The sequence below is a fragment of the Podarcis raffonei genome, chromosome 18, assembly GCF_027172205.1.
Source record: "Podarcis raffonei isolate rPodRaf1 chromosome 18, rPodRaf1.pri, whole genome shotgun sequence".
NCBI lineage: Eukaryota > Metazoa > Chordata > Lepidosauria > Squamata > Lacertidae > Podarcis > Podarcis raffonei.
The window spans coordinates 7,961,915-7,987,222 of NC_070619.1; the positions used below are offsets into that span (position 1 = coordinate 7,961,915).

Below are 25,308 nucleotides of genomic sequence, written 5' to 3' on the forward strand. Positions count from 1 at the left end.
TTATTTACAAAAACATTGCAAAATGTCTGAGTGTTAATATGATGTGGGAAGTGAAGGTAACAGGGTTTGTGGGATCTGGTTAAATGTGAATGAAAAGAAGAACGTTAAAAAGGAGAAGGGGTTATGAACAAGGATAATATTATGTCATAGTATATAAGATGAGGAATGGGCTAAAATAATGAAAAATTGGGACATAATAATTAGAAGAATATAATTTAAGCATGGCTTAAATAAGGGTTTGAATTTGCTGAATTTGATTGGAATAAAGAGGAACACAAAAAGGGAGATGTGAGGAGGTCAAGACAGAGGGGTATGGAATTTTGTAAATTTAAAAAAGTGGATTTTTCTTTTAAAAAAAACAACAGAAAGGGTTACTTCTGGGTTTCACCGCTCGTGCATGCACAGAAGCGCAAAATGACATCACACGCATGCGCAGAAGCGGCGAATCGCACCCCGTGTGTGCGCAGATGTGCTGCTGTAGGTTGTGCTCTTTTCATGTTGCGAACGGGCCTCCGGAACGGATCCTGTTCGCAACCAGAGGTACCACTGTATACACAAGGCACAGGGGTGTCTGCCAACTGAGCGTGGAAAGCTCAGTTGGTGAGAGTGTGGTGGTGATAACGCCAAATCGCAGGTTCGATTCCCGGGTGGGGCAGCTGCGTATTCCTGCATTGCAAAGGGGTTGGACTAGATTTTCTTCAGGGTCTCTTCCAACTCTACTATTCTATGAAATTTCTCTTTGCAAAAAGGTTCCTGCGTTGCAAAGGGATTGGATCAGATGAACTTCAGGGGGCAGTTCCTACTCTACACTTCTGTGAGCCTATGAAACATCTGATGTCATAAGGGGAAAATGTCTTCCATAAATAAGAATGGATTTAAATCGAGCCTCTGGGGAACGTGCAGAGATAAGTACTGTATTTTTTGCTCTATAAGACTCACTTTTAGCCTCCTAAAAAGTAAGGGGAAATGTGTGTGCGTCTTGTGGAGCGAATGCAGGCTGCGCAGCTATCCCAGAAGCCAGAACAGCAAGAGGGATTGCTGCTTTCGCTGCTCAGCGATCCCTCTTGCTGTTCTGGCTTCTGAGATTCAGAATTTTTTTTTCTTGTTTTCCTCCTCCAAAAACTAGGTGCATCTTGTGGTTGGGTGCGTCTTATAGAGCGAAAAATACGGTATTTACTTTTCCGCACTCGAATGTCCTGTATTGGTAACGGGTTAGAAATCGATGACGTATGAAGTCCCCTTCCAGCAATGTGATTGTTCATAGTGCTTTTGAGCATGTGCAAAGTGTTGCTGTTCCCTCCCACTCCCATATCGAAAACTGGAAGCCCAAAGGAAGCTCCCAAGTCAAGGGTGAACCCAGAGGCTTTTTCCATTTTCAGAAATGGACCATCAAACCAAGGACTCAAGGAATACCAGAAGCCTTGGCCTGCAGTGGGCAGGGATAGCAGTAAAAGAAATGTCACCGAGCATGTGCAGAGCGCAGTTCCCTTTGGTAAGCGCTACCAGGTGTGCTCTGGCACAAACCCTCAAGATACAAGCAATAATAAACAACCCGCAAAACTTAAAGATGCAAGATAAAGGTAAAGGGACCCCTGACCATTAGGTCCAGTCGCAGAAGACTCTGGGGTTGCGGCGCTCATCTTGCTTTACTGGCCGAGGGAGCCGGCGTACAGCTTCCGGGTCATGTGGCCAGCAGGACTAAGCCGCTTCTGGCGAACCAGAGCAGCGCATGGAAATGCCGTTTACCTTCCTGCTGGAGCGGTACCTATTTATCTACTTGCACAGCTGTGCTTTCGAACTGCTAGGTTGGCAGGAGCAGGGACCGAGCAACGGGAGCTCACCCCGTTGCGGGGATTTGAACCGCCGACCTTCTGATCGGCAAGCCCTAGGCTCTGTGGTTTAAACCACAGCACCACCCGCGTCCCATTTAAAAACGCAAACTGCACCCCTAAATCACAAACACACAAAACACAGGCTGAGATTGTATTGCATTCAAGAAAAAACAGGGTTTGGTGTTTTTTGGAGTGAGAGTAAAAAAACAAAACAAGGCATCAATGCAGAGCCGGGTTCAAGTCCCCCCAGCTTTCATTTTCACGGGAAAGGCTTCCGCAGCGGCTCCTTTAAACATTCCTCTGTCTGGTTCAGGCACAGTGGTTCCGACCCGGATTCGGCCCGGGCCCCTGCCCCCTTCCGCCCCTTGTCCCTTCGGGATGCCAGGCGGTAAGCCCCGTAGAGGAGGGAGAAGACAACGGGCCCCACAAACATCAGGGCCACCGCAAGCAGGAGCGGAAGGTGCCCGTGCTCCCGGGCGACCTCCCCTCCCCGGGACGTGTAGTACGGGTGCTGGAGACAGCGGTGGTTGGCTTCTTGGAAGCTACTGAAAGGCGGGCAAGCAGTGCAGTTGTTTTCCGCGCCTCCGAGACAGGTGTAGCAGGACGGGTGGCAAGCGGCGCAGAACCGGGCGTTGCGGGGTGTCCCGTCGGGAGCCAGCGAGGGCCGGGAGAGGGCGTAATATCTGGGGGGGCAGTAGGAGACGCATCGGCGCTGGAGGACGTAGAAGGGGCCGTGGCATTCTGAGAAGAGAAAGAGAGGGTGAGAGACGCCGGAGGGGAGGCGGAGAACAACGGTTCCCAAATTTTGTTGGAATGGCCTCAGGGTTCCATGAACTCAGTCCCAGGAACGGGCCCCCCCCTACCAACAGCATTGCAGTCGTACCTCGAAAGCCGGACGCCTTGCGAGTCGAACGTCTCGGCTCCCGAACGCCGCAAACCCGGAAGCAAACGTTCCGGTTTGCAAACGTTCTTTGGAACCTGAATGTTCCGGCGCGGCTTCCGATTGGCTGCCAGGAGCTTCCTGCAGCCAATCGGAAGCCGCGCCTTGGTTTCTGAATGTTTTGGAAGTCGGACAACTGCAATGCGCTCTATGCGGGGCTACCTTTGAAGGTGACCCGGAAACTGCAATTAATCCAGAATGCGGCAGCTAGACTGGTGACTGGGAGCGGCCGCCGAGACCATATAACACCGGTCTTGACAGACCTACATTGGCTCCCAGTACATTTCCAAGCACAATTCAAAGTGTTGGCGCTGACCTTTAAAGCCCTAAACGGCCTCGGCCCAGTATACCTGAAGGAGCGTCTCCACCCCCATCGTTCTGCCCGGACACTGAGGTCCAGCTCCGAGGGCCTTCTGGTGGTTCCCTCGCTGCGAGAAGCCAAGTTACAGGGAACCAGGCAGAGGGCCTTCTCGGTGGTGGTGCCCACCCTGTGGAACGCCCTCCCACCAGATGTCAAAGAGAAAAGTAACTACCAAACTTTTAGAAGATATCTGAAGGCAGCCCTGTTTAGGGAAGCTTTTAATGTTTAATAGGTTATTGTATTCTAGTGTTTTGTTGGAAACCGCCCAGAGTGGGCAGGGTATAAATAATAAATTATTATTATTATTATTATTATTATTATTATTATTATTATTATTATTATTCCGAAGCACGGCCGTATTCAGAATTGTTGGCATCCGCCCGTCTCAAGAGACAACGGCGTGAAAAGCAGCAGGGAGTTCGCGGCTTGGATTTTACTGTATCATTCATCGTGCATTTGTTCCAAACCCAGAACTCTCGCGGCAAATTTGATGTACCGTATTTTTCGCTCTGTAAGACGCACTTTTCCCCTCCTAAAAAGTAAGGGGAAATGTTTGTGTGTCTTATGCAGCGAATGCAGGCGGGAGGCTCTGCTCAGCACTCCCTTTAAAGAGCTGTCCTTCTCCCTACTCGGGGAAAAGCCCCCAAGAGCCGCACACACGCTCCGCAAGCTCTTTAAAGGGAGCGCGGCTCTTGGGGGAGCCTTCTTCCCGCTGCCCTGAAGAGGCTTCGCGCCGCTATCCCAGAAGCCAGATCCCTCTTGCTGTTCTGGCTTCTGGGATTCAGAATATTTCTTTTCTTGTTTTCCTCCTCCAAATACTCCCGTATTTTTTGCTCTATGAGACTCACTTTTTCCCTCCTAAAAAGTAAGGGGAAATGCGTGTGCGTCTTATGGAGCGAATGCAGGCTGCGCAGCTATCCCAGAAGCCAGAACAGCAAGAGGGATTGCTGCTTTCACTGCGCAGCGATCCCTCTTGCTGTTCTGGCTTCTGGGATTCAGAATATTTCTTTTCTTGTTTTCCTCCTCCAAAAACTAGGTGCGTCTTGTGGTCTGGTGCGTCTTGTAGAAAAATACGGTACTTGATCCGGCGGCGCCAGCTTTCCAAAGTCTGATCGCCGCCTGCACCTGCTGTGTGCTGCATTTCCCAGCGGGAAAGACATCAACGCACATGACCAGACGGTTCGGACTCCCCCACCTGTCAATCACCTACCAAAATCGGCCTGGGGTGGGGGAGATTAATGGCCCCTCCCGCCAAACCAAAAGAGCCCTACCCCTCCATTTCCCAACAGTCCATTTATTTTGATACTGGGATCCAGTGGCAAGGAGTTCCGCAGGCTCCGCGGCCTGCCAGCCAGGGTAAGGAGGGATGGACGCAACTTGCCCAGGCATTCTCCATCAGCGCTTCGCACAGCACAGCTGCCCACCATCGAGGCTGCGACCGGTCTCGCCCTCATATCTTCCTCTGTGCCGTACAGTTTTAACACAAAGCTGTCAAGGGACCCCGTGTTGTATGCGTCGCCTTTGTTCTCCAGCAGAAGGGACCAGACGCCCCACGGATTTTCGTCCCAATAGTGTGTGGACATGAAAGACCAGTCCCTGTACCCCTCGCGGCTGGTGTCGTGAGGCCTGGCGGGCAAAATAGAGAAATCGTGCACGAGCTTAACATGAGCCGATGGTGTGATACTGCAGCAAAAAAAATCTAACGCTCTTCTGGGCTGCATCCACAGAATTACATAGTGTCTAAAACAAGGGTGATAATATTCACTTTATTGGGCGAGGGAGCCAGCATACAGCTTCCGGGTCATGTGGCCAGCAGGACTAAGCCGCTTCTGGCGAACCAGAGTAACGGAAACACCGTTACACAGCTTGTACAATGACAATAAAGGTATTATTATTAATCCAAGTTGTTCATAAACTAAGCTGTTCTTAAACCAAGGTACCACTGTATTGGGAAATGCTTGACTAACTATCTTTTATTTATTTGGGGGAAATTTATAATGATTAATATCACAACACAGGCTTGAAACTGGTTTCAGGGCAAAATACAGTGGTACCTCGGGTTACATACGCTTCAGGTTACATATGCTTCAGGTTACAGACTCCGCTAACCCAGAAATAGTGCTTCAGGTTAAGAACTTTGCTTCAGGATGAGAACAGAAATCGTGCTTCGGCGGCGCGGCGGCAGCAGGAGGCCCCATTAGCTAAAGTGGTGCTTCAGCTTAAGAACAGTTTCAGGTTAAGAACGGACCTCCGGAACGAATTAAGTACTTAACCTGAGGTACCACTGTACAGCCCATCATGATTCGCGAAATTAGGGCCGGTCAGAAACAGTGAAGCCAACATCGCGATATGGACTTCGGTTTGGGACGATGTACCAATATATCGCCTTGCCTTACCTGACAGCCACCAGAGTGGATTTGGTCCCCATAGGGCTGGTCAGAGAGATGGCTAAATCTCCTCGGCGGCTGTAGCGGAGGGAGAGCTGGACCTGGACGTGCTCCAGGGAACGGATGCTTTGCTCCTTCCTCTGGCAGGAGGAAGAGGTGACGTTTTTGGCGATGGATAGCCTTGAACCAATTGGCCTGCCAAAAAGCCAAAGGGGAGGGAGAGGAAGAAGAGGCGGAGTTATTTGCCGTAGAGTTCGAACACGCTCAGCACCATTCAAGAGGAGCTATCCCGCGACGGCGTGAGTTCCCGTTGCTCGGTCCCTGATCCTGCCAACCTAGCAGTTCAAAGGCACGTCAAAGTGCAAGTAGATAAATAGGTACCACTCCGGCGGGAAGGTAAACGGCGTTTCCGTGTGCTGCTCTGGTTCGCCAGAAGCAGCCGCATGACCCAGAAGCTGTACGCCGGCTCCCTCGGCCAGTAAAGCGAGATGAGCGCCGCAACCCCAGAGTCGGTCACGACTGGACCTAACGGTCAGGAGTCCCTTTACCTTTTACCTTTGGATTTCGGCCTTACCAAAGCAAACAGTCTAATTTGTCAACGTCTAAAAGATATCGAAGGGATGCGGGTGGCGCTGTGGTCTAAACCACAGAGCCTAGGGCTTGCCAATCAGAAGGTCGGCGGTTCGAATCCCCACGACAGGGTGAGCTACCGTTGCTCGGTCCCTGCCGCAGCCCACCTAGCAGTTCGAAAGCACGTCAAAGTGCAAGTAGATAAATAGGTACCACTCTTGCGGGAAGGTAAACGGTGTTTCCGTGCGCTGCTCTGGTTCGCCAGAAGCGGCTTAGTCATGCTGGCCACATGACCCGGAAGCTGTACCTTCCCGCCAGAGTGATACCTATTTATCTACTTGCACTTCGTGCTTTCGAACTGGTAGGTTGGCAGGATCAGGGACCGAACAACGGGAGCTCATTGCAGGGATTCAAACCGCCGACCTTCTAATAGGCAAGCCCTTGGGTATATAATAATAATAATAATAATAATAATAATAATAATAATAATTTATTATTTATACCCCACACATCAGGCTGGGTTTCCTCAGCCACTCTGGGCAGCTCCCAACAGAATATTAAAAACACAAAAGAACATCAAACATTAAAAACCTCCCCAAACAGGGCTGCCTTCAGATGCCTTCTAAAAGTCAGATACAGTGGTATCTCAGGTTACATACACTTCAGGTTACAGACTCGGCTAACCCAGAAATAGTACCTCGGGTTAAGAACTTTGCTTCAGGATGAGAACAGAAATTGTGCTCTGGCGGCATGGAAGCAGCAGGAGGCCCCATTAGCTAAAGTGGTGCTTCAGGTTAAGAACAGTTTCAGGTTAAGGACGGACCTCCAGAACGAATTAAGTACTTAACCTGAGGTACCACTGTAGTTGTATATCGCTTTGACATCTAATGGGAGGGCGTTCCACAGGGCGGGCGCCACTACCGAGAAGGCCCTCTGCCTGTTGAGAGCCCGTCCCTTACAATGGCTTGTAGATGATTCTGATGGAGCATTTCCTCTGCGGCCCAGTCGTATTCCACCTCTTGGCCAGATCCACCAGGCGTCCAGCGTCTAAGAGCCCATATCCATAATAGTGACTCACTGAAGGGGGGAGAGAAACAAGAGAAACAGTGCTGAGATCCTGCTCCCTCGGAGGAATTACAGTGTTTCCCCAAAATGTGGACCACAAATCCCATCGTCCCTGACCACTGGCCTCGCTAGCTAGGGAGGATGGGAATTGTGGTCCCCAAACAGCTGGAGACTTAAGTTTGGGAAATGCTGCTGGACCATCAAGAAGGCTGATCGCCGAAGAATTGATGCTTTTGAATTCTCATGCTGGAGGAGACTCTTGAGAGTCCCATGGACTGCAAGAAGAACAAATCTATCTATTCTTAAGGAAATCAGCCCTGAGTGCTCACTGGAAGGACTGCTAGGATATTTCCGTTCCACCTTAAAAGGGAGCAGGCTTTGTGAGTCACAGAGTCTGCATATTTCCTGTTCACAGGATGTTTATGTTTTCAGTTGCTTTCGTTTCTTCTTGTTGCCTAAGCATACCGATGCAGGCGGTCATGTTTTTCTTTGTTCTGATCAACGCTGAATAAACTTGGAAAAATGCTCTCTTGCTGTGCATCCTTTGCTGTGTGAATTCTGCTGATAGAGTGTGCACCAGCCTAAGAATGTGGCAATCTATTCTTGAGGCTTCGTGTTGCTAATTGCTGATATTGCCTGTCTACGGGAGATCGATGGATCGTCCGGCAGCCGAGCTTGGGGACTATGATGGACTTTGTCTCCCTGGCAGTATCCCAACAAGGACAGATCCTGAAGCTGAGACTCCTAGACTTTGGCCACCTCATGAGAAGAGAAGACTCCCTGGAAAAGACCCTGAAGTTGGGAAAGATGGAGGGCACAAGGAGAAGGGGACGACGGAGGACTAGATGGTGGGACAGTGTTCTCGAAGCTACCAGCATGAGTTTGACCAAACTGCGGGAGGCAGTGGAAGACAGGAGTGCCTGGCGTGCTCTGGTCCAGGGGGTCATGAAGAGGCGGACACGACTAAACGACTAAACGACAACAACAAAAGACAGAGGAGGAACATGCAGCACTCCAGATGTGGCAGCCTTCCAGATGTTGCTTCGATCCCAGCTCTCCCCAGGCTCACCTTTGCGGCCCACACCATTCACAGCCCAGTCGTCTGCCTGGAGGTGGGCTGGCCTGGAAGCCCTCACGACGATGTGTTGCATGTCACGCCAGGTCAGGGCTGGGCTACAAAGATGGAGAAGGGAGTGAAAATCATAAGAGTTACAATGCAGGAATATGCAGGTAGCTTGTATGGCGGTCAAGCCCCTGACTTTGCCAGGTTATCAGCACCAGGCTCTAATCAATAATAATAATAATAATTTATTTATACCCCGCCCATCTGGCTGGGTTTCCCCAGCCACTCTGGGCAGCTTCCAACAAAACGCGAAAATACAATAACCTATTAAACTTTAAAAGCTTTCCTAAACAGGGCTGCCTTCAGATGTCTTCTAAAAGTCTGGTAGTTACTTTTCTCTTTGACATCTGGTGGGAGGGCATTCCACAGGGCGGGCGCCACCACCGAGAAGGCCCTCTGCCTGGTTCCCTGTAACTTGGCTTCTCACAGGGAGGGAACCGCCAGAAGGCCCTCGGAGCTGGACCTCAGTGTCCGGGCAGAATGATGGAGGTGGAGACGCTCCTTCAGGTATACTGGACCGAAGCCGTTTAGGGCTTTAAAGGTCAGCACCAACCCTTTGAATTGTGCTCGGAAACATACTGGGAGCCGGTGTAGGTCTTTCAAGACCGGTGTTATATGGTCTCGGCAGCCGCTCCCAGTCACCAGCCTAGCTGCCACATTCTGGATTAGTTGTAGTTTCCGGGTCACCTTCAAAGGTAGCCACACATAGAGCGCATTGCAGTAGTCCAAGTGGGAGGTAACTAGAGCATGCACCACTCTGGCATAGAATTGACCTGCGCCTCCATGGACAGCTGTGAGTCCAAAATGACTCCCAGGCTGCGCACCTGGTCCTTCAGGGGCACAATTACCCCATTCAGGACCAGGGAGTCCTCCACACCTGCCCACCTCCTGTCCCCCAAAAACAGTTCTTCTGTCTTGTCAGGATTCAGCCTCAATCTGTTAGCCGCCATCCATCCTCCAACCGCCTCCAGACACTCACACAGGACCTTCACCGCCTTCACTGGTTCCGATTTGAAAGAGATCAAATCAACTGAGCTGAGAAGTCAGATTTGTGCCCCAGCCCCTCCGGAAGATTTGCGGTGGGGCCCTTGGACCCCAAAGAGGTTAGCCGACTCTCCTCCCCTCTTACTTGGCTTCCAAAGCGAGCGAAATCATGCCGGCCGCGAGAGGGGCGGAAGCAGACGTTCCTGTGTGGCCGCTGGTGCAGGTGTGGCGCAGGTCTGTGGTCACCTGCGAGGGGAAAGAGAATCACAAAAAATAAAATAAGAATTACAGGTTGCACGGATTCCTCAGCCAGCCTCCAATCTTCTCCCATTATTATAATAGTTCTAAGGTGCCGTCAATAAAACAAATGTTCATGGGCAAGGTACATAGACCACAGCTCCGAAATAGTACAGGAGAGCTATCCTGCAATTCTTAATGACCCTCCCCCCATATTTCCTCTACAGAATGAAATATCTTGGGGAAAACCTCTCCCAATCATTCTTTTCATTCCCAAAGGCTTCAAATCCAATCAAAAGGGCATGTTTTGTGTGTGAATAGGGGAGGCCAGAGAACTGGGTTTGAGAACTAAGGTATTTGCCACCTCAATATAACGGCCCAGAATGGCCAGGTTAAGGCAATCGGGAAACATTATCAGGTATCTCGACAAAACAGGAGACAAAAGCCACACTCTCTCACATTTCTGTTGCAGAACGCCTTTTTCTGTGACGCTTGCATGAAGATTTCGGGTGGTGTTATAGGAATTCTAAGGTCTCATAGACAGCATCTTAAAAAGCAGAGACATCACCTTGCCTACAAAGGTCCGTATACTTAAAGCCATGGTTTTCCCAGAAGTGATGTATGGAAGTGAGAGCTGGACCATAAAGAAGGCTGATCGCCAAAGAATGGATGCTTTTGAATTCTGGTGCTGGAGGAGACTCTTGAGAGTCCCATGGACTGCAAGAAGATCAAATCTATCCATTCTGAAGGAAATCAGCCCTGAGTGCTCACTGGAAGGACAGATCCTGAAGCTGAGACTCCAATACTTTGGCCACCTCAGGAGAAGAGAAGACTCCCTGGAAAAGACCCTGATGCTGGGAAAGATGGAGGGCACATCCCCCCATTTTCTGTGATGTTTTTCTTTTCCACGCTTTGCTGTAGACCTTATCTTCCTCCTTTCCTCTCCTAACTCTAATACAGCAATCTCTAATTCTCTCTGCTGCTCATAGCTCACATCCTGCTCGCGAGTTCATCCAATTGGAGAACAGCCTTTACCAAAGGGTGTTGTGGGCTTTGAAGACACTCGAACTCAGGACGCAAGGGAGAAACATGCTAAGAGGAAGGCACGCTTGGCAAACCCTCATTGGGATCAACTCCTGCTCGGAAACCTCTGTCCCCACTGCGGAAGGACGTGTGGATCCAGAATTGGCCTCCACAGTCACTTACGGACTCACGGTTAAAACCGTGTTTATGGAAGACAATCTCGGCTACGAGGGATCGCCAAAGAAGAAGATGTATGTATTCTAAAAACAGCCTTTTTACCAGACAGCGCGTGCGTGAGATTGGCTGAATGCCCTGCCTGCCCTCCAATTGCCCCCCGTCTTTGTCAAGAGAACCGCGAGCAAAAAGGCATCTCACAATCTGCTTTTCGCCTTTCGCCCCGCTGCTGTAAGTGGTGGTGAGGGTCGAGGCGCAGGCCTCGTTGTACCAGGGCACCCTGCCCCTCTCAGTCGTGCTGCCCACTGACAAGGTGTAGATGCTGTTGGTGTAGCCATCGCAGTTGCAGTTGTCGCTGCGGAGGCCGCCGTTCCCCGAGGCCCAGACGAAGAGGGAGCCCAGCCCCTGGCGGCCCTGAAAACAGAAGGAGAAAATCTGTTGGGGGGATATAATTCCATAAAGCTCCATCGTTCTGATGGATCCATTTCCTGCATGTAGATATTTATAGATCAAGGTTTGTCAACCTGGTCCCTAGAGCCCAATTGTGGGTGTTTCAGGATTCTAGGGGGGGCGGTAGGGGAACAAGCTGAATCCTCCTTCCATCGAGCACTGGTGGGAGGTAAGGAAATTTTACCAGCAAGAAAGATGCATTTGTGGGTGGGTTAAACCACAGAGCCTAGGACTTGCCGATCAGAAGGTCAGCGGTTCGAATCCCCGTGACGGGGTGAGCTCCCGTTGCTCGGTCCCTGCTCCTGCCAACCTAGCAGTTCGAAAGCACATCAAAGTGCAAGTAGATAAATAGGTACCGCTCCAGCGGGAAGGTAAACAGCGTTTCCATGCGCTGCTCTGGTTCGCCAGAAGCGGCTTAGTCATGCTGGCCACACGACCTGGAAGCTGTACGCCGGCTCCCTTGGCCAATAAAGCGAGATGAGCGCCGCAAGGCCAGAGTCGGCCACGAATGGACCTAATGGTCAAGGGTCCCTTTATCTTTAAAAGATAAAGGACCCCGGATGGTTAAGTCCAGTCAAAGGCGACTATGGGGTTGTGGTGCTCATCTCGCTTTCAGGCCGAGGGAGCCGGTATTTGTCCACAGACAGCTTTCCGGGTCATGTAGCCAGCAGGACTAAACTGCTTCTGGCGCAAAGGGACACCGTGACTGAAACCAGAGCACATGGAAACACCGTTTACCTTCCCTCCGGAGCGGTACCTATTTATCTACTTGCGCTGGCATGCTTTTGAAGTGCTAGGTTGGCAGGAGCTGGGACAGAATAACGGGAGCTCATCCCGTTGTGGGGATTCGAACCGCCAACCTTCTGATCGGCAAGCCCAAGAGGCTATACTTCAGCCCAGCAACTTGCAAACGCTGGAAACAATTTGCCAGGGACCGTTTGGGTGGATGCGAAATCTTACATTAATTATGCCCTTGTGGAAGGCTTCCGTGGCCAGAATGCCGGGACCATCCACTGTTTTCCCATCATCTTCCGGGCCCCAGCTAGCACTGTAGATATCAATGTGCTGAGGGTGGAAACTCAAGGACTGAGCCTCGACAATGTCCGTCACGGTGCCATCAAGCATCCTCACCCCTGAGAGGAAGAGGGAAAAAGGATGAGATGCTCTGTCAGTTTTCCCAGGCCGCAGTCTCCTTTATTTTATTTATACCTATATGTTTAGTTATTTTCCATACAGCTTAATATCTTACAAAATATATCTTAAACCTGAAGCCACAGCAGACAAATTAAACAGAAATATTCCCAAAAAAATTCACTGCGTATACAAGGAGGTACATTAATACCAAGTTGCTGATATCTATAAATCAATTATCAATTCAGGGCGGCTAACAGCAAATTTAAAACACTTAATTATAAAAGCAGCATAAAATACAGTATAAAAACACGAATAACCATAAAATTAAAAAATCAATTAGATAATCCCCAGGGCTAGCTGGCTGAATTGGTCCTACTTAGGCCAGCGAGGAGGCCTGGGGAGAATCAGAGTGGGTGATCTTCATAAAAAGGGAGGGGGAGGGAAGAGAAGGGAAATAAAAGATCAGGCTGAATTCAAATTAAAGGCCAGGCGGAATAGCCCTGTCTTACAGGCCCAACAGAAGGAGGTTAAATCCTGCAGGGCCCTGGTCTCCTGGGACAGAGCATTCCACCAGGTCGGAGCCATCACTGAAAAGGCCCTGGCCCTGGTGGACGATAGTCTGACTTCCTTAGGGCCCGGGACCTCTAAACCTGTAGTTTAAGGATGCTTGGAATTGTAGCTCAGAGAGGATTCAGAGAGGTGTGTGGGCTTTGGGTGTACTTTAAAGGTATGGGGTGCATGAAGCCAAAAACGCCAGTCATATAATCTGGAATCTTTTGGCTCCTTTCTTGTAGCAGCCTCCTGGGAAGGGAACCTGGGCTGTTTCCTCCGCTGCCATCCTCTTGCAATTCACTCCAAACCCCAAACCCCACTCCTTTCCCCAAGTCATCCCAAAAACAAGGGCTCACTCGCCCCCGATCTTTGCCCGGTAAGCGATGCCGGCTCCGCAAACGTCGTTGTCAGCCGTGGCGGCGACCTCCCCAGCGCAGCGAGTCCCGTGCCTGCGATTAAAAGACGCAAACAGCAGTTAAGGACAAGGGAGCAGTCCAGTTCTGTTCCGCGTTTAAAGGCGAACCTACCAAAAAACAAAGCAACTCGCGAACCTAAACACTGCTGCGTTTTAAAATTTGTGCTTCTCTGAGTTCTGCAGTATAGTAAAAGCTCTGGGTTTTCCCAGTAGTGATGTATGGAAGTGAGAGCTGGACCATCAAGAAGGCTGATCGCCGAAGAATGGATGCTTTTGAATTCTGGTGCTGGAGGAGACTCTTGAGAGTCCCATGGACTGCAAGAAGATCAAACCTCTCCATTCTGAAGGAAATCAGCCCTGAGTGCTCACTGGAAGGACAGATCCTGAAGCTGAGGCTCCAAGACTTTGGCCACCTCATGAGAAGAGAAGACTCCCTGGAAAAGACCCTGATGTTGGGAAAGATGGAGGGCACAAGGAGAAGAGGACGACAGAGGACGAGATGGTGGGACAGTGTTCTCGAAGCTACCAGCATGAGTTTGACCAAACTGCGGGAGGCAGTGGAAGACAGGAGTGCCTGGCGTGCTTTGGTCCAGGGAGTCACGAAGAGGCGGACATGACTAAATGACTAAACAACAACAAGAGTTCTGCAGTGCGTTTCTCCAGCCAACGGATGGATCAGAAATACGCACCTATTAGGAGCTGCGCCTGGAAATATTGTGCATAATTTTAAGGGAAATAGCTGCGGAAAACTCATGGGCAGGAGGCGAAATGGCATGCAAACATGTACATTTAGGGAAATTCACACTAAAACGCTGGTGAATTTTCATGGTGACTTTTTAAAAAAAAATTAATAAATTGCAAATTGATGGGGAAATGTAGAGAATAGGTACCTTGGTTCTCAAATGCCTTGGTTCCCAAATGCCGCAAACCTGGAAGTGTTCCGGTTTTCGAACATTTTTGGGAAGCCAAACGTCTGATGCGGCTGTCGGCTATTGTTTCCGGGGCGCCTGCGCCAATCAGAAGCTGCACCTTGGTTTTCGAACATTTCAGAAGTCAAACGGACTTCCAGAAATTTGGCGCTTTTGTTTTTTATATTTATTTTGCATTTTTTGTTTCTGAGGTTTTTTCAGTTCATTTGTTTTTGTGACCATGTGGAAACCAGCTCAGCTACTGATGGATTGATTGTGACTGCGGACATGGATAAAAGGCCCCCTATCCAAACAATGACGATCATCAGTGCAAGTAAGAAAACAGTAATAATTTTAATTTTTATCATCTACAATACTGTCTTATTTTACAGTACATTACATTGATTATTGCTTTCATTTTATGGATCAATGGTCTCGTCAGATAGTAAAATTCATGCTAAATTGCTGTTTTGGGGGTTGTTTTTAAAAATCTGGAACCGATTAATCCGTTTTGCATTACTTTATATGGGAAAGCGTGCCTTGGTTTTGGAACACTTTGGTTTTGGAACGGACTTCCGGAACGGATGAAGTTTGAGAACCGAGGTACCACTGTACTGAATTTAGGATTGGAAGAATGTTTGTCAAATAATTCCTCCATGTTCCTCAGTCCGGTTGCGGCCACTCCAAGATGGATCGTGCTTGCAAAACAGATCTGACTCCCTCCCACAAGACTCTGGCAGAAGAATAAACTCACCGATTCTCGTCCCAAGCATTGTATCGAGGCTGCGGGTCAGGGTCGTTGTCGTTGAAGTCGTAACTCGCCTCAGGGTCCTAAAAGAAAAGGCCAAGGTCAATGAATCTCCAGTTCCCAAGAAACAAGAAAAAAACCCAGTTAATAGCAGTCCGGTGAGAGTGGAATATGGATATAAATTTTACAGCATGTTATGGTTTAAGAGAAAATTATATGAAAATGATATATCGTTGGTATCTAACACCGAGTAAATTGGCAAAAATGTATGAATCTAAATCGAACAAATGTTGGAAATGTAAAGAGGAAGAAGGTTCTGTTTATCACATGTGGTCTTGTTGTAAGGTTAAAGCTTAATGGGAAATGATATGCAATGAATTGAAAAGGATGTTCAAAAAAAGTCAGAAGCTTTTCTTTTGGGAATTATAGGGACAGATAGGGGTATAAATTTACCGTATTTTTCGCTCTATAAGACGCACCAGACCACAAAACGCACCTGGTTTTTGGAGGAGAAAAACAAGAAAAATAATATTCTGAATCTCAGAAGCCAGAACAGCAAGAGGGATCGCTGGGCAGTGAAAGCAGCAATCCCTCTTGCTGTTCTGGCTTCTGGGATAGCTGCACAGCCTGCATTCGCTCCCTAAGACGCACACACATTTCCCCTTACTTTTTAGGAGGGGGAAAGTCAGTCTTATAAAGCAAAGAATACAGTATTTATGAATGTTGCTACAGCAGCAAGTGTGAATGTCAAAGGATTTTGTTAAATTTGTATCCTACCCTTCGTCCGCATCTCCTGGGGAGGTTCACAGTGTAAAAATGCAATATAAAAACAGAAAGTGCATGGTAAAAACAAGAACAAAAAAACCCCACAAACCAGAAACCCAAACACACAAACACATTTTAAAGGGTGTTAATCAGCCCCAAGCCTGGTTGCAAAGCAATGTTTTCGCTTGGCGTATACGGTGTATAAAGGTGTATAATGAAGGCGCCAGGCGAGTCTCCCTGGGGAGAGCATAATAATAATAATAATTTATTATTTATACCCCGCCCATCTGGCTGGGTTTCCCCAGCCACTCTGGGTGGCTTCCGACAGAATATTAAAATACAATAATCTATTAAACATTAAAAGCTTCCCTAAACAGGGCTGACTTCAGATGTCTTCTAAAGGTCTGGTAGTTGTTTTCCTCTTTGACATCTGGTGGGAGGGCGTTCCACAGGGTGGGTGCCACCACCGAGAAGGCCCTCTGCCTGGTTCCCTGTAACTTCGCTTCTCGCAGGGAGGGAACCGCCAGAAGGCCCTCGGTGCTGGACCTCAGTGTCCGGGTAGAACGATGGGGGTGGTGACGCTCCTTCAGGTCTACTGGGCCGAAGCCGTTGAAGGTCAGCACCAAAACTTTGAATTGTGCTCGGAAACGTACAGTGTACTGGGAGGCAAATGGGGAGCCACCGCAGAAAAGGCCCTGTTCTTGTGTTGCCACCCTCTCGTGAAGGAGGCACATGAAGATGAAAGGCTGTTTGTTTCAGTTTGTTTATCGTTTCAGAAAACATAAATTAAATAATAATAATAATAATAATAATAATAATAATAATAATAATAATAATTTTTATTTATATGCCACCCTCCCCAGCCAAGGCCGGGCTCAGGGCGGCTAACAAGCAATAATAAAAACAAGTTGAATGAATACAACTTAAAAACAAGATTAAAATACAACAATTAAAATATTGAAACATTAAAATATTAAAATGCAGCCTCATCACAGGAGGAGAAAGGAAAAAGAAAAAAGAAAGAGAGGGAGGGAATCAAATTGGCTCCAAGCCAAAGGCCAGGCGGAACAACTCTGTCTTACAGGCTCTGCAGAGAGAAATCAGATCCTGCAGGGCCCTGGTCTCATGAGACAGAGCGTTCCACCAGGCCGGGGCCAGTGCTGAAAAGGCCCTGGCTCTGGTTAAAGCTAATCTAACTTCCTTAGGGCCCGGGACCTCTAGGGTGTTGCTATTTATGGACCTTGAGGCTCTCCGTGGGGCATACCAGGAGAGGCGGTCCCGTAGGTACGAGGGTCCTAGGCCGTGAAGGGCTTTAAAGGTCAAAAGCAGCACCTTAAATCTGACCCTGTACTCCACCGGCAGCCAGTGCAGCTGGAAAAGCACTGGGTGAATATGCTCCCATGGCAGAGACCCCGTGAGGAGCCTCGCTGCAGCATTCTGTACCCGCTGGAGTTTCTGGGACAGCTTCAAGGGCAGCCCCGCGTAGAGCAAATTACAGTAGTCAAGCCTGGAGGTGACCGTCGCATGGATCACTGTGAGCTGAACTGTGTTTCTCCCCCTCCCTAGACAAGAGACCCCAATTCTACCTACATAGTTTGCTACAAGGTCAGGGTGGTCCTTCTCAATACCGTCATCCAAGATAGTGACCACCACCCCTGAGCCCGTATAGCCCTGGCTCCAGGCTGAGAGGACGTTGAGGTCCGGAAACACATCGCTGTTCTGAAACGGAAAAGCACAATAGAGGGCAAGAAACTAGGTTGGCTTTGCTGTTCCGTTTTGCTCTCTCAACCCATCTTTTCAAAGGAGCAAGGTGGATAAAAATCAATGATTTTTAAAAAAATAATCAAAACAATCGGATTTTTTTTAAAAAAATCGGGTTTTCTTTATTTAAATCAGATTTTTTTATTTAAATCAGATCTTTAAAATAAAATGCTTTGGGGGGGAAATCTTCCCAATGATAGTTTTCTATTTAAGTTCCATTATAGTCCAAAGGCTGCAAGTTACATTATATAAGTTACATTACATTAAGTTACATTGTAGTCCAAAGTTCCTCAGGAAATAAGGATTTGTTTTCAGTTTTTCCATGTGTGCTAAAACTCAGTCTAAGTTTTTTTTTTCAATTTAAACAATTGAAAAACATAATTTCCTTAATAACAATTTGAACAATTTATTTAACGGAAACAATAACATTATAGCCTATGTATCCATGTTTGTTAACTGATGTGGTTAAACAACATGGATACATAGGCTATAATGTTATTGTTTCCGTTAAATAAATTGTTCAAATTGTTATTAAGGAAATGGTTGCTTTTCTCCTTCCAATAAAGTACAGCAGAAAAGTTGTCCAAACAGTTAACTTATTAAACCTCACAATAATTTCATAATTATCTGTCTATGTGTTTCTAACAGTATAACCAAATCAGTCATTTCTGATATAACAGTAAAAACCACTCCGAAAATTTATTATTCCAAAAATGAAACCTTCATCTGGTTGCAAAGAAAGAGTCTGTCTGTAAAAAGAAAATGATTTAAATCAAGTCCTTTACTTATTTATTTCTTATTTTATTTATTGATTTTATATTCTGCCCTATACCCGGAGGTCTTGGGGCAGTTCACAGAAAAGATCACAATATATAAAATCAAAATCGAAACAATAATAAAAACATTTGCCCCATTTCTCCCAGCAACCTCTCGGGCCTACCCCTGAGCCCGGGGTCAGCAACCTTTTTCAGCCGTGGGCCGGTCCGCTGTCCCTCAGACCATGTGGTGGGCCGGACTATATTTTGGGGGTGGGAATGAACGAATTCCTATGCCCCACAAATAACCCAGAGATGCATTTTAAATAAAAGGACACATTCTACTCATCTAAAAACACCAGGCAGGCCCCACAAATAACCCAGAGATGCATTTAAAATCAAAGCACACATTCTACTCATGTAAAAATACACTGATTCCCGGACCGTCCATGGGCCAGATTGAGAAGGCGATTGGGTCGCATCCGGCCCACGGGCTGCCGGAGCGTCTCTGAGCTCCTTGCATACCCTCCTCCGAATCCTTGCCTGTGCCCCAGGCCGTTTCTGATGACACTCACTATGTACCACTGCTTGTAAAACCATGGATCGGTGGGGACGACTGTGACGGCTCTCTTCGCTCGCCTCTTTGCTGTCTGCTGTTCAAACCAGGGGACCTAAAGGCAAAATGACGGGCATTTAAAAAAGTGTTTCCCTCCTTGGTTGCCACCCCAGTGATGCCTGTATGATCTTATGGGCTGCCTGTCAAGATTGCATGCAGTGTAGAGTTGATATGAAATTTATTGCTGGCTATACGTTAAAAGGGGACACGGGTGGCACTGTGGGTTAAACCACAGAGCCTCTTGGGCTTGCCGATCAGAAGGTCGGCGGTTCGAATCTCCGCAATGATGGGGTGAGCTCCCGTTGCTCGGTCCCTGCTCCTGCCAACCTAGCAGTTCGAAAGCACGTCAAAGTGCAAGTAGATAAATAGGTACCACTCTGGCGGGAAGGTAAACGGCATTTCCGTGCACTGCTCTGGTTCGCCAGAAGTGGCTTAGTCCTGCTGGCCACATGACCCGGAAGCTGTACGCCGGCTCCCTCGGCCAATAAAGCAAGATGAGCGCCGCAACCCCAGAGTCGGCCACGACTGGACCTAATGGTCAGGGGTCCCCTTACCTTTAATAATAATAATAATAAATTATTTATACCCCACCCTCCCCAGCCAAGGCCGGGCTGAGGGTGGCTAACAAGCAATAATAAAAACAAGTTGAATGAATACAACTTAAAAACAAGATTAAAATACAACATTAAAACACTGAAACATTAAAATGTTACCTTTACCTTATACATTAAAAGAAAATGATATACAGGTGGTAAAGGGTGGGAATGAAAACGTCACGAAGATAAGGGTGGGAAGTCGAACCTTTAAGGGAAGTGTGTATTAAGGTTGAAGTTAGTTTGTTAAAATTTCTGAAATTTGCACACACTGCATGCATTGGGAGGCAGTAGTGGATAGAGTAGTGGATAGATCAAACCTCTCCATTCTGAAGGAAATCAGCCCTGAGTGCTCACTGGAAGGACAGATCCTGAAGCTGAGGCTCCAAGACTTTGGCCACCTCATGAGAAGAGAAGACTCCCTGGAAAAGACCCTGATGTTGGGAAAGATGGAGGGCGCAAGGAGAAGGGGACGACAGAGGACGAGATGGTGGGACAGTGTTACAGAAGCGACCAGCCTGAGTTTGACCAAACTGCGGGAGGCAGTGGAAGACGCCTGGCGTGCTCTGGTCCAGGGGGTCACAAAGAGGCGGACACGACTAAACGACTAAACAACAACAACAGTGGATAGAGCGAAGGTAAAAGGAGTTGAGTCTCTCTCTTCCTGCAGCCCCCTTCCACAATTCGCTCGGCTTACCAGAGGCTCTCTCTTCAGACGGATGTGCCAGCCCCAGTGTCGAGTCAGTGACCTCTGTACGATGCCTCTGTGCTTCAGGTGGTAATAATGCTCCCCCTCGATCACCTGCCGGAACAAAAGGAAGAATCAGGAAGTCTTAGGCTGAGCTTTCCCCTCCTCCTTGGCCAACAGGACTGAAAAAGGCAAGGGGAAAACTTCAGCTTGGAGGAAAGGGAGCATTTTTAAGACACAGAAGGAGGGCAGTGGCATAAAGGAAGACCTATCCCAGGGATAGGGACGCAGGTGGCGCTGTGGGTTAAACCACAGAGCCTAGGACTTGCCGATCAGAAGGTCGGCGGTTCGAATCCCTGCGACGGGGTGAGCTCCTGTTGCTCGGTCCCTGCTCCTGCCAACCTAGCAGTTCGAAAGCACGTCAAAGTGCAAGTAGATAAATAGGCACCACTGCGGTGGGAAGGTAAACGGCGTTTCCGTGTGCTGCTCTGGTTTTGCCAGAAGCGGCTTAGTCCTGCTGGCCACATGACCCGGAAGCTGTACGCCGGCTCCCTCGGCCAATAAAGCGAGATGAGCGCTGCAACCCGAGTCGGCCACGACTGGACCTAATGGTCAGGGGTCCCTTTACCCTTATTATCCCATGGGTAGGCAAATTAAGGCCCAGGGGCCGGATCCAGCCCAATCGCCTTCTCAATCCAGCCCGCAGACGGTCCAGGGATTAGCGTGTTTCTACATGTGTGTCCTTTTATTTAAAATGCATCTCTGGGTTATTTGTGGGGCCTGCTTGGTTTTTTTTACATGAGTAGAATGTGCGCTTTTATTTAAAATGCATCTCTGGGTTATTTGTGGGACACAGGAATTCGTTCATTTCCCCCCCCAAAAATAGTCCGGCCCCCCATAAGGTCTGAGGGACAGTGGACCGGCCCCCTGCTGAAAAAGTTTGCTGACCCCTGGGTTAGAGTGTCAGATTAGTACCTGGGGTGCAAGTCCCCACTCAGTCATGAAACTCACTGGGTGGCCTGTCCTTCCTTTCCGGCCTAGGGTTGTTGAGAAGATAAAATGGGGAGGAAATTTGTGATTTAGACGGAATGAATAAATAAACCTATTTTTGCATGCAAAGACAGGCTCCTGGAGATGGTGTTGGTGCGACCAAGGATTGGTCCAGCAGTCAAGAAGGTGGTTTTTTGCATGAGCTCTGACCCCAAGCCTTGACTGCTTTGCGGGGATATCTTTGGGAGAAGAAAAAGCACCCCGGGAAAGTCACTTCAGTGCTGCCAACGCAGCGGTTTGACTTCACCGCCAGAAGCGCACTCCATTGTCTCTCGAGACGGATGGATGCCAAAAACGGTACTGTGGATTGGTTTGGGGGCACGATTGGTGGGGGCGATGAAAGACTACAATTTAGAAGGAAACCTCAAAAATGGAAGGCTATGACGACTCTTCCGGTATGTCGGAAGAAATATCAACAACCTCAGATATGCAGATGACACAACCTTGATGGCAGAAAGTGAGGAGGAATTAAAGAACCTATTAATGAGGGTGAAAGAGGAGAGCGCAAAATATGGTCTGAAACATCAAAATATGGTCTGAAACATCAAAAAAAACGAAGATCATGGCCACTGGGCCCATCACCTCCTGGCAAATAGAAGGGGAAGAAATGGAGGCAGTGGGAGATTTTACTTTCTTGGGCTCCATGATCGCTGCAGATGGTGACGGCAGCCATGAAATTAAAAGACGCCTGCTTCTTGGGAGGAAAGCAATGACAAACCTAGACAGCATCTTAAAAAGCAGAGACATCACCTTGACAACAAAGGTCCGTATAGTCAAAGCTATGGTTTTCCCAGTAGTGATGTACAGAAGTGAAAGCTGGACCATAAAGAAGGCTGATCGCCGAAGAATGGATGCTTTTGAATTCTGGTGCTGGAGGAGACTCTTGAGAGTCCCATGGACTGCAAGAAGATCAAACCTCTCCATTCTGAAGGAAATCAGCCCTGAGTGCTCACTGGAAGGGCAGATCCTGAAGCTGAGGCTCCAAGACTTTGGCCACCTCATGAGAAGAGAAGACTCCCTGGAAAAGACCCTGATGCTGGGAAAGATGGAGGGCCCAAGGAGAAGGGGAGGACAGAGGACGAGATGGTGGGACAGTGTTCTCGAAGCTACCAGCATGAGTTTGACAAACTGCGGGAGGCAGTGGAAGACAGAAGTGCCTGGCGTGCTCTGGTCCAGGGGGTCACAAAGAGTCGGACACGACTAAACGACTCAACAACAACAACAACATGCTGACTCTGACAGATGCAGCCCATATTTCTTACCGTTCTCAATAGCCACCCTGTGTTGAATTTTCAACTGGAAGCTCCCTTGGCCATGGACCTATTTCGTTTTGCTCGCATGGATGAGTCCAGCAATATCTACACACTGGTGGGCCCTGGATGCTTCAGCTAAGATTCCTGCATTGAAGCGGGTTGGACTAGATGAGCTCTGGGGTCCCTTCCAATGCTACACTTCTGATTCTATGTGTGTGTGTGTGTTATTACAGAAGGGTTGTTAGCTGTTACAATTACGGCATTCCACATAGGTCCAGAGGCACTTCGCCCACAAACAAAACAAAACACACAAAAAGGAATGCATAGTTTTTTCTGCCGCTTAAAGGCAACTACACTACCGCAAGACACAACAGCGGCAACAACAATAATAGTAATAATTTATTATTTGTACCCCGCCCACCTGGCTGGGTTTCCCCAGCCACTCTGTGCGGCTTCCACAAAGACCAAAAATACACTACGATGTCACACATTAAAAACTTCCCTGAACAGATGCATTGAGATGCCGCAACCGGGCGCTATCTGCCACCAAGACTAAGTGGAAACCCCATACTCAGAAGCAGTCTATCTGTAAGGACCAGACCTAGGTGTGCAGAGCTTTGAGACTGTTTGGTCCGGGTGCGCCAAGTCTTTCGGTGCAGAAGGCACTCCACATATGCTCAGAGGCCACGCTCAACCCGACCTAGGACGGCAGAGCTTTGGGACGGCTTGTGGGTTGCCGCGATCATGTCAACCTGGCTCAATCAAACCTCCATGTTTGAAAGCAGCCTATCGGGCCGCTCACAAAACCTGGACGCTGCTCCGGGTGGGCATTGGGTCTGGGTGCGCCAAGCCTTTCGGTGCAAAAGCACTCCAGATATGCTCAGAGGACACACTCGACCCAAGCTAGGAGGGCAGAGCCTTGGGACTGCCAGTGTGTCGCCTCGATCCCATCAATCCGGCTCAATCAAACCTCCATACTGGGGCAACTGGGCAGCCACCCGCCGCTGGCACCAAGTCTTCCAGTGCAGAATGCACTCCGCGCGTGCTCAGAGGCCACACTCGACCCGACTCCTTCCAGGGAAAGAAATTGGCCCCATCTTTCCTATCCCTTCTCATTCCTGGGGAAGGGCAGTCAGATGGGTGGGGGACACATTATTATTATTATTATTATTATTATTATTATTATTATTCCCCCCTATTTCACTGGGGAGAAGGATGGCTGCTGCTCTCCTTGCCCAGGTAGATGCAAGCCACCCTCACCTGTCCCAGGTACAGCATCCCATGCCTGCGCGCCAGGCGCTGTGCCACCTGGGCGCCCGCGGGGACGCGCACCGCCCAGCTGCTCAAGTAGACGCGCGACCCCGCGACCCCTCGGGAGAACCGGCCCCAGAGGAGCAAGAGGCAGAGCACCAGCCCCGCAGCCACCACCCGCTTCATGGCTTCCAGGGAAAGGAAGACCTGCCCCGCCAGGTGGCTTTTATAGCGGGGTGCGGCCTAGCACGCCCCGCCGAAGCCTGGGCCTCGATTTTCACTCCACGCCCGCCGCCAGGAGACCAAGGGCGGGCTCGTCAAGCTCCACGTGTTCGGAGGCGCGCGGTCGCCATGGCGACGGGAAGCCGGAACGGGAGGGCGCGGGAACTACGACTCCCGTGGGGCCTTGCGTTCGTTTGCCAAGCGAAAGGAAAGGGGTGGGTGGCCGCAAGTTCTGCTGGGAGTTGAAGTTTTTTTTATTTTCTTAAAGCAAGGCGTTCGCCCTCTTGTGAATAAGTTGCTTGTTTGCGTTTGTAAACGGTGCAGGTGTGCTTAAAACAGCACACCCACAATCTTCTACTTGATTTTATCTACGTACAGTATTTATTGCTTTTTTACACAGATCCTTTAACTGGCACCAGAATCAGATTCAGCCCAAATATTCATAATAATACTATAAAGTACCCCACTTCCATTTTTTTGGATGCAAAAAGTGGTTTACAGTCATAAATAGGAGAGAGAAAGCGTGCCTCTGCCCATCTGCAGAGTCCCTGGGCACTTATCAATGGAGAGAATCATAGAATCTTAAGAGTTGGGAGCCAAGGGTCATCTAGTCCAACCCCCTGCAATGCCGTAATCTCGGCTAAAGCATCCATGACAGGTGGCCATCCGACTTCTGCTTAAAAACTTTGAAGGAAGGAGAGTCCAGCACCTAGACAAATGGAGGCTGGTGCTGGGGGAGGAAGTCTAAATCCAATAAGCTAAAGGGACCCGTGACCATTAGGTCCATTCGTGACCGACTCTGGGGCATAGCTGTCAACTTACAGATTTGAAAATAAGGGACCAGCAGCCTTGAAAATAAGGGACCAGCAGCCAAAATAAGGGACCTTCAGCCTCGCCTCTTCCAGGCACTCCAGTCTTCCTGTCCTCCTGCAGTCTGGTCAAACTCATGCTGGTAGCTTCGAGAACACTGTCCAACCAACTTTGTAACCAGAGGTTCAACTGAATAGAATCTGAATCACATGCACCACAAGGCCTATGCAGCCTCAACTTCAGATGGCTCCCCGGCCTGGTTTTGCACTGCAAAGTTTGCAGCAGCACGTGCAACAGAATGGCGTCCAGCATTCAAAAACCCCCTCAGCTTGCATTAACTAGCCACACACAAGGCATGCAAGCTCCACCCCCCAGTCGTTCTTAGACTCCTTATTGGGTGAGCAACACAGCCAAGCAACACAGTTGGAGCCTCCCTCCTCCCTGGCCGGCAGGGAGAGAGGGAGAGGAGCTGCTTCCTTTGAAATTTAAGGGACATCATTTAAGGGACATTTAAGGGACATCCATCAATAAGAGACAGCAGCGGGACATGGCACTGGAATAAGGGACTGTCCCTTCAAATAAGCGACACTTGACAGCTATGCTCTGGGGTTGCGGCGCTCATCTCGCTTTATTGGCCGAGG

General features: G+C 48.9%; 1 protein-coding gene across 2 annotated transcripts; it reads right to left on the bottom strand.

Moving 5' to 3' along the window:
- Positions 1-1,976: 1,976 nt before the first annotated feature.
- On the bottom strand, positions 1,977-23,962 carry LOC128405573 (proprotein convertase subtilisin/kexin type 4-like). Of its 2 annotated transcripts, XM_053372346.1 has the most exons (14): positions 23,645-23,959; positions 20,091-20,195; positions 18,760-18,855; positions 17,259-17,387; positions 14,910-14,986; positions 13,193-13,281; positions 12,107-12,279; positions 10,898-11,110; positions 9,408-9,508; positions 8,225-8,328; positions 7,050-7,167; positions 5,530-5,715; positions 4,515-4,759; positions 1,977-2,573 (listed from the first exon to the last, which is right to left on the bottom strand). In XM_053372346.1, exons 1-14 carry the CDS (start codon positions 23,819-23,821, stop codon positions 2,092-2,094), a joined length of 2,295 nt encoding a protein of 764 aa, XP_053228321.1. In that variant the 5' UTR covers positions 23,822-23,959; the 3' UTR covers positions 1,977-2,091. The 2 variants fall into 2 exon arrangements, with proteins under 2 accessions (XP_053228321.1, XP_053228322.1); XM_053372347.1 differs by lacking the exon at positions 5,530-5,715 and having other exon boundaries at positions 23,645-23,962.
- Positions 23,963-25,308: the final 1,346 nt, after the last annotated feature.

What these genes read in the sequence shown, in the direction of transcription:
- LOC128405573 (XM_053372346.1), bottom strand. Translation starts at nt 23,821, where the DNA reads ATGAAGCGGGTGGTGGCTGCGGGGCTGGTGCTCTGCCTCTTGCTCCTC. An exon ending in TCCACAAGGGCATAATTAAT is followed by an intron (nt 11,111 to 12,106) that starts GTAAGATTTCGC and finishes TTCTGTTTTCAG; the next exon opens with GGCCGCCAGGGGCTGGGCTC. An exon ending in GAATGGTGTGGGCCGCAAAG is followed by an intron (nt 7,168 to 8,224) that starts GTGAGCCTGGGG and finishes TCCCCCCTTCAG; the next exon opens with TGAGTCACTATTATGGATAT.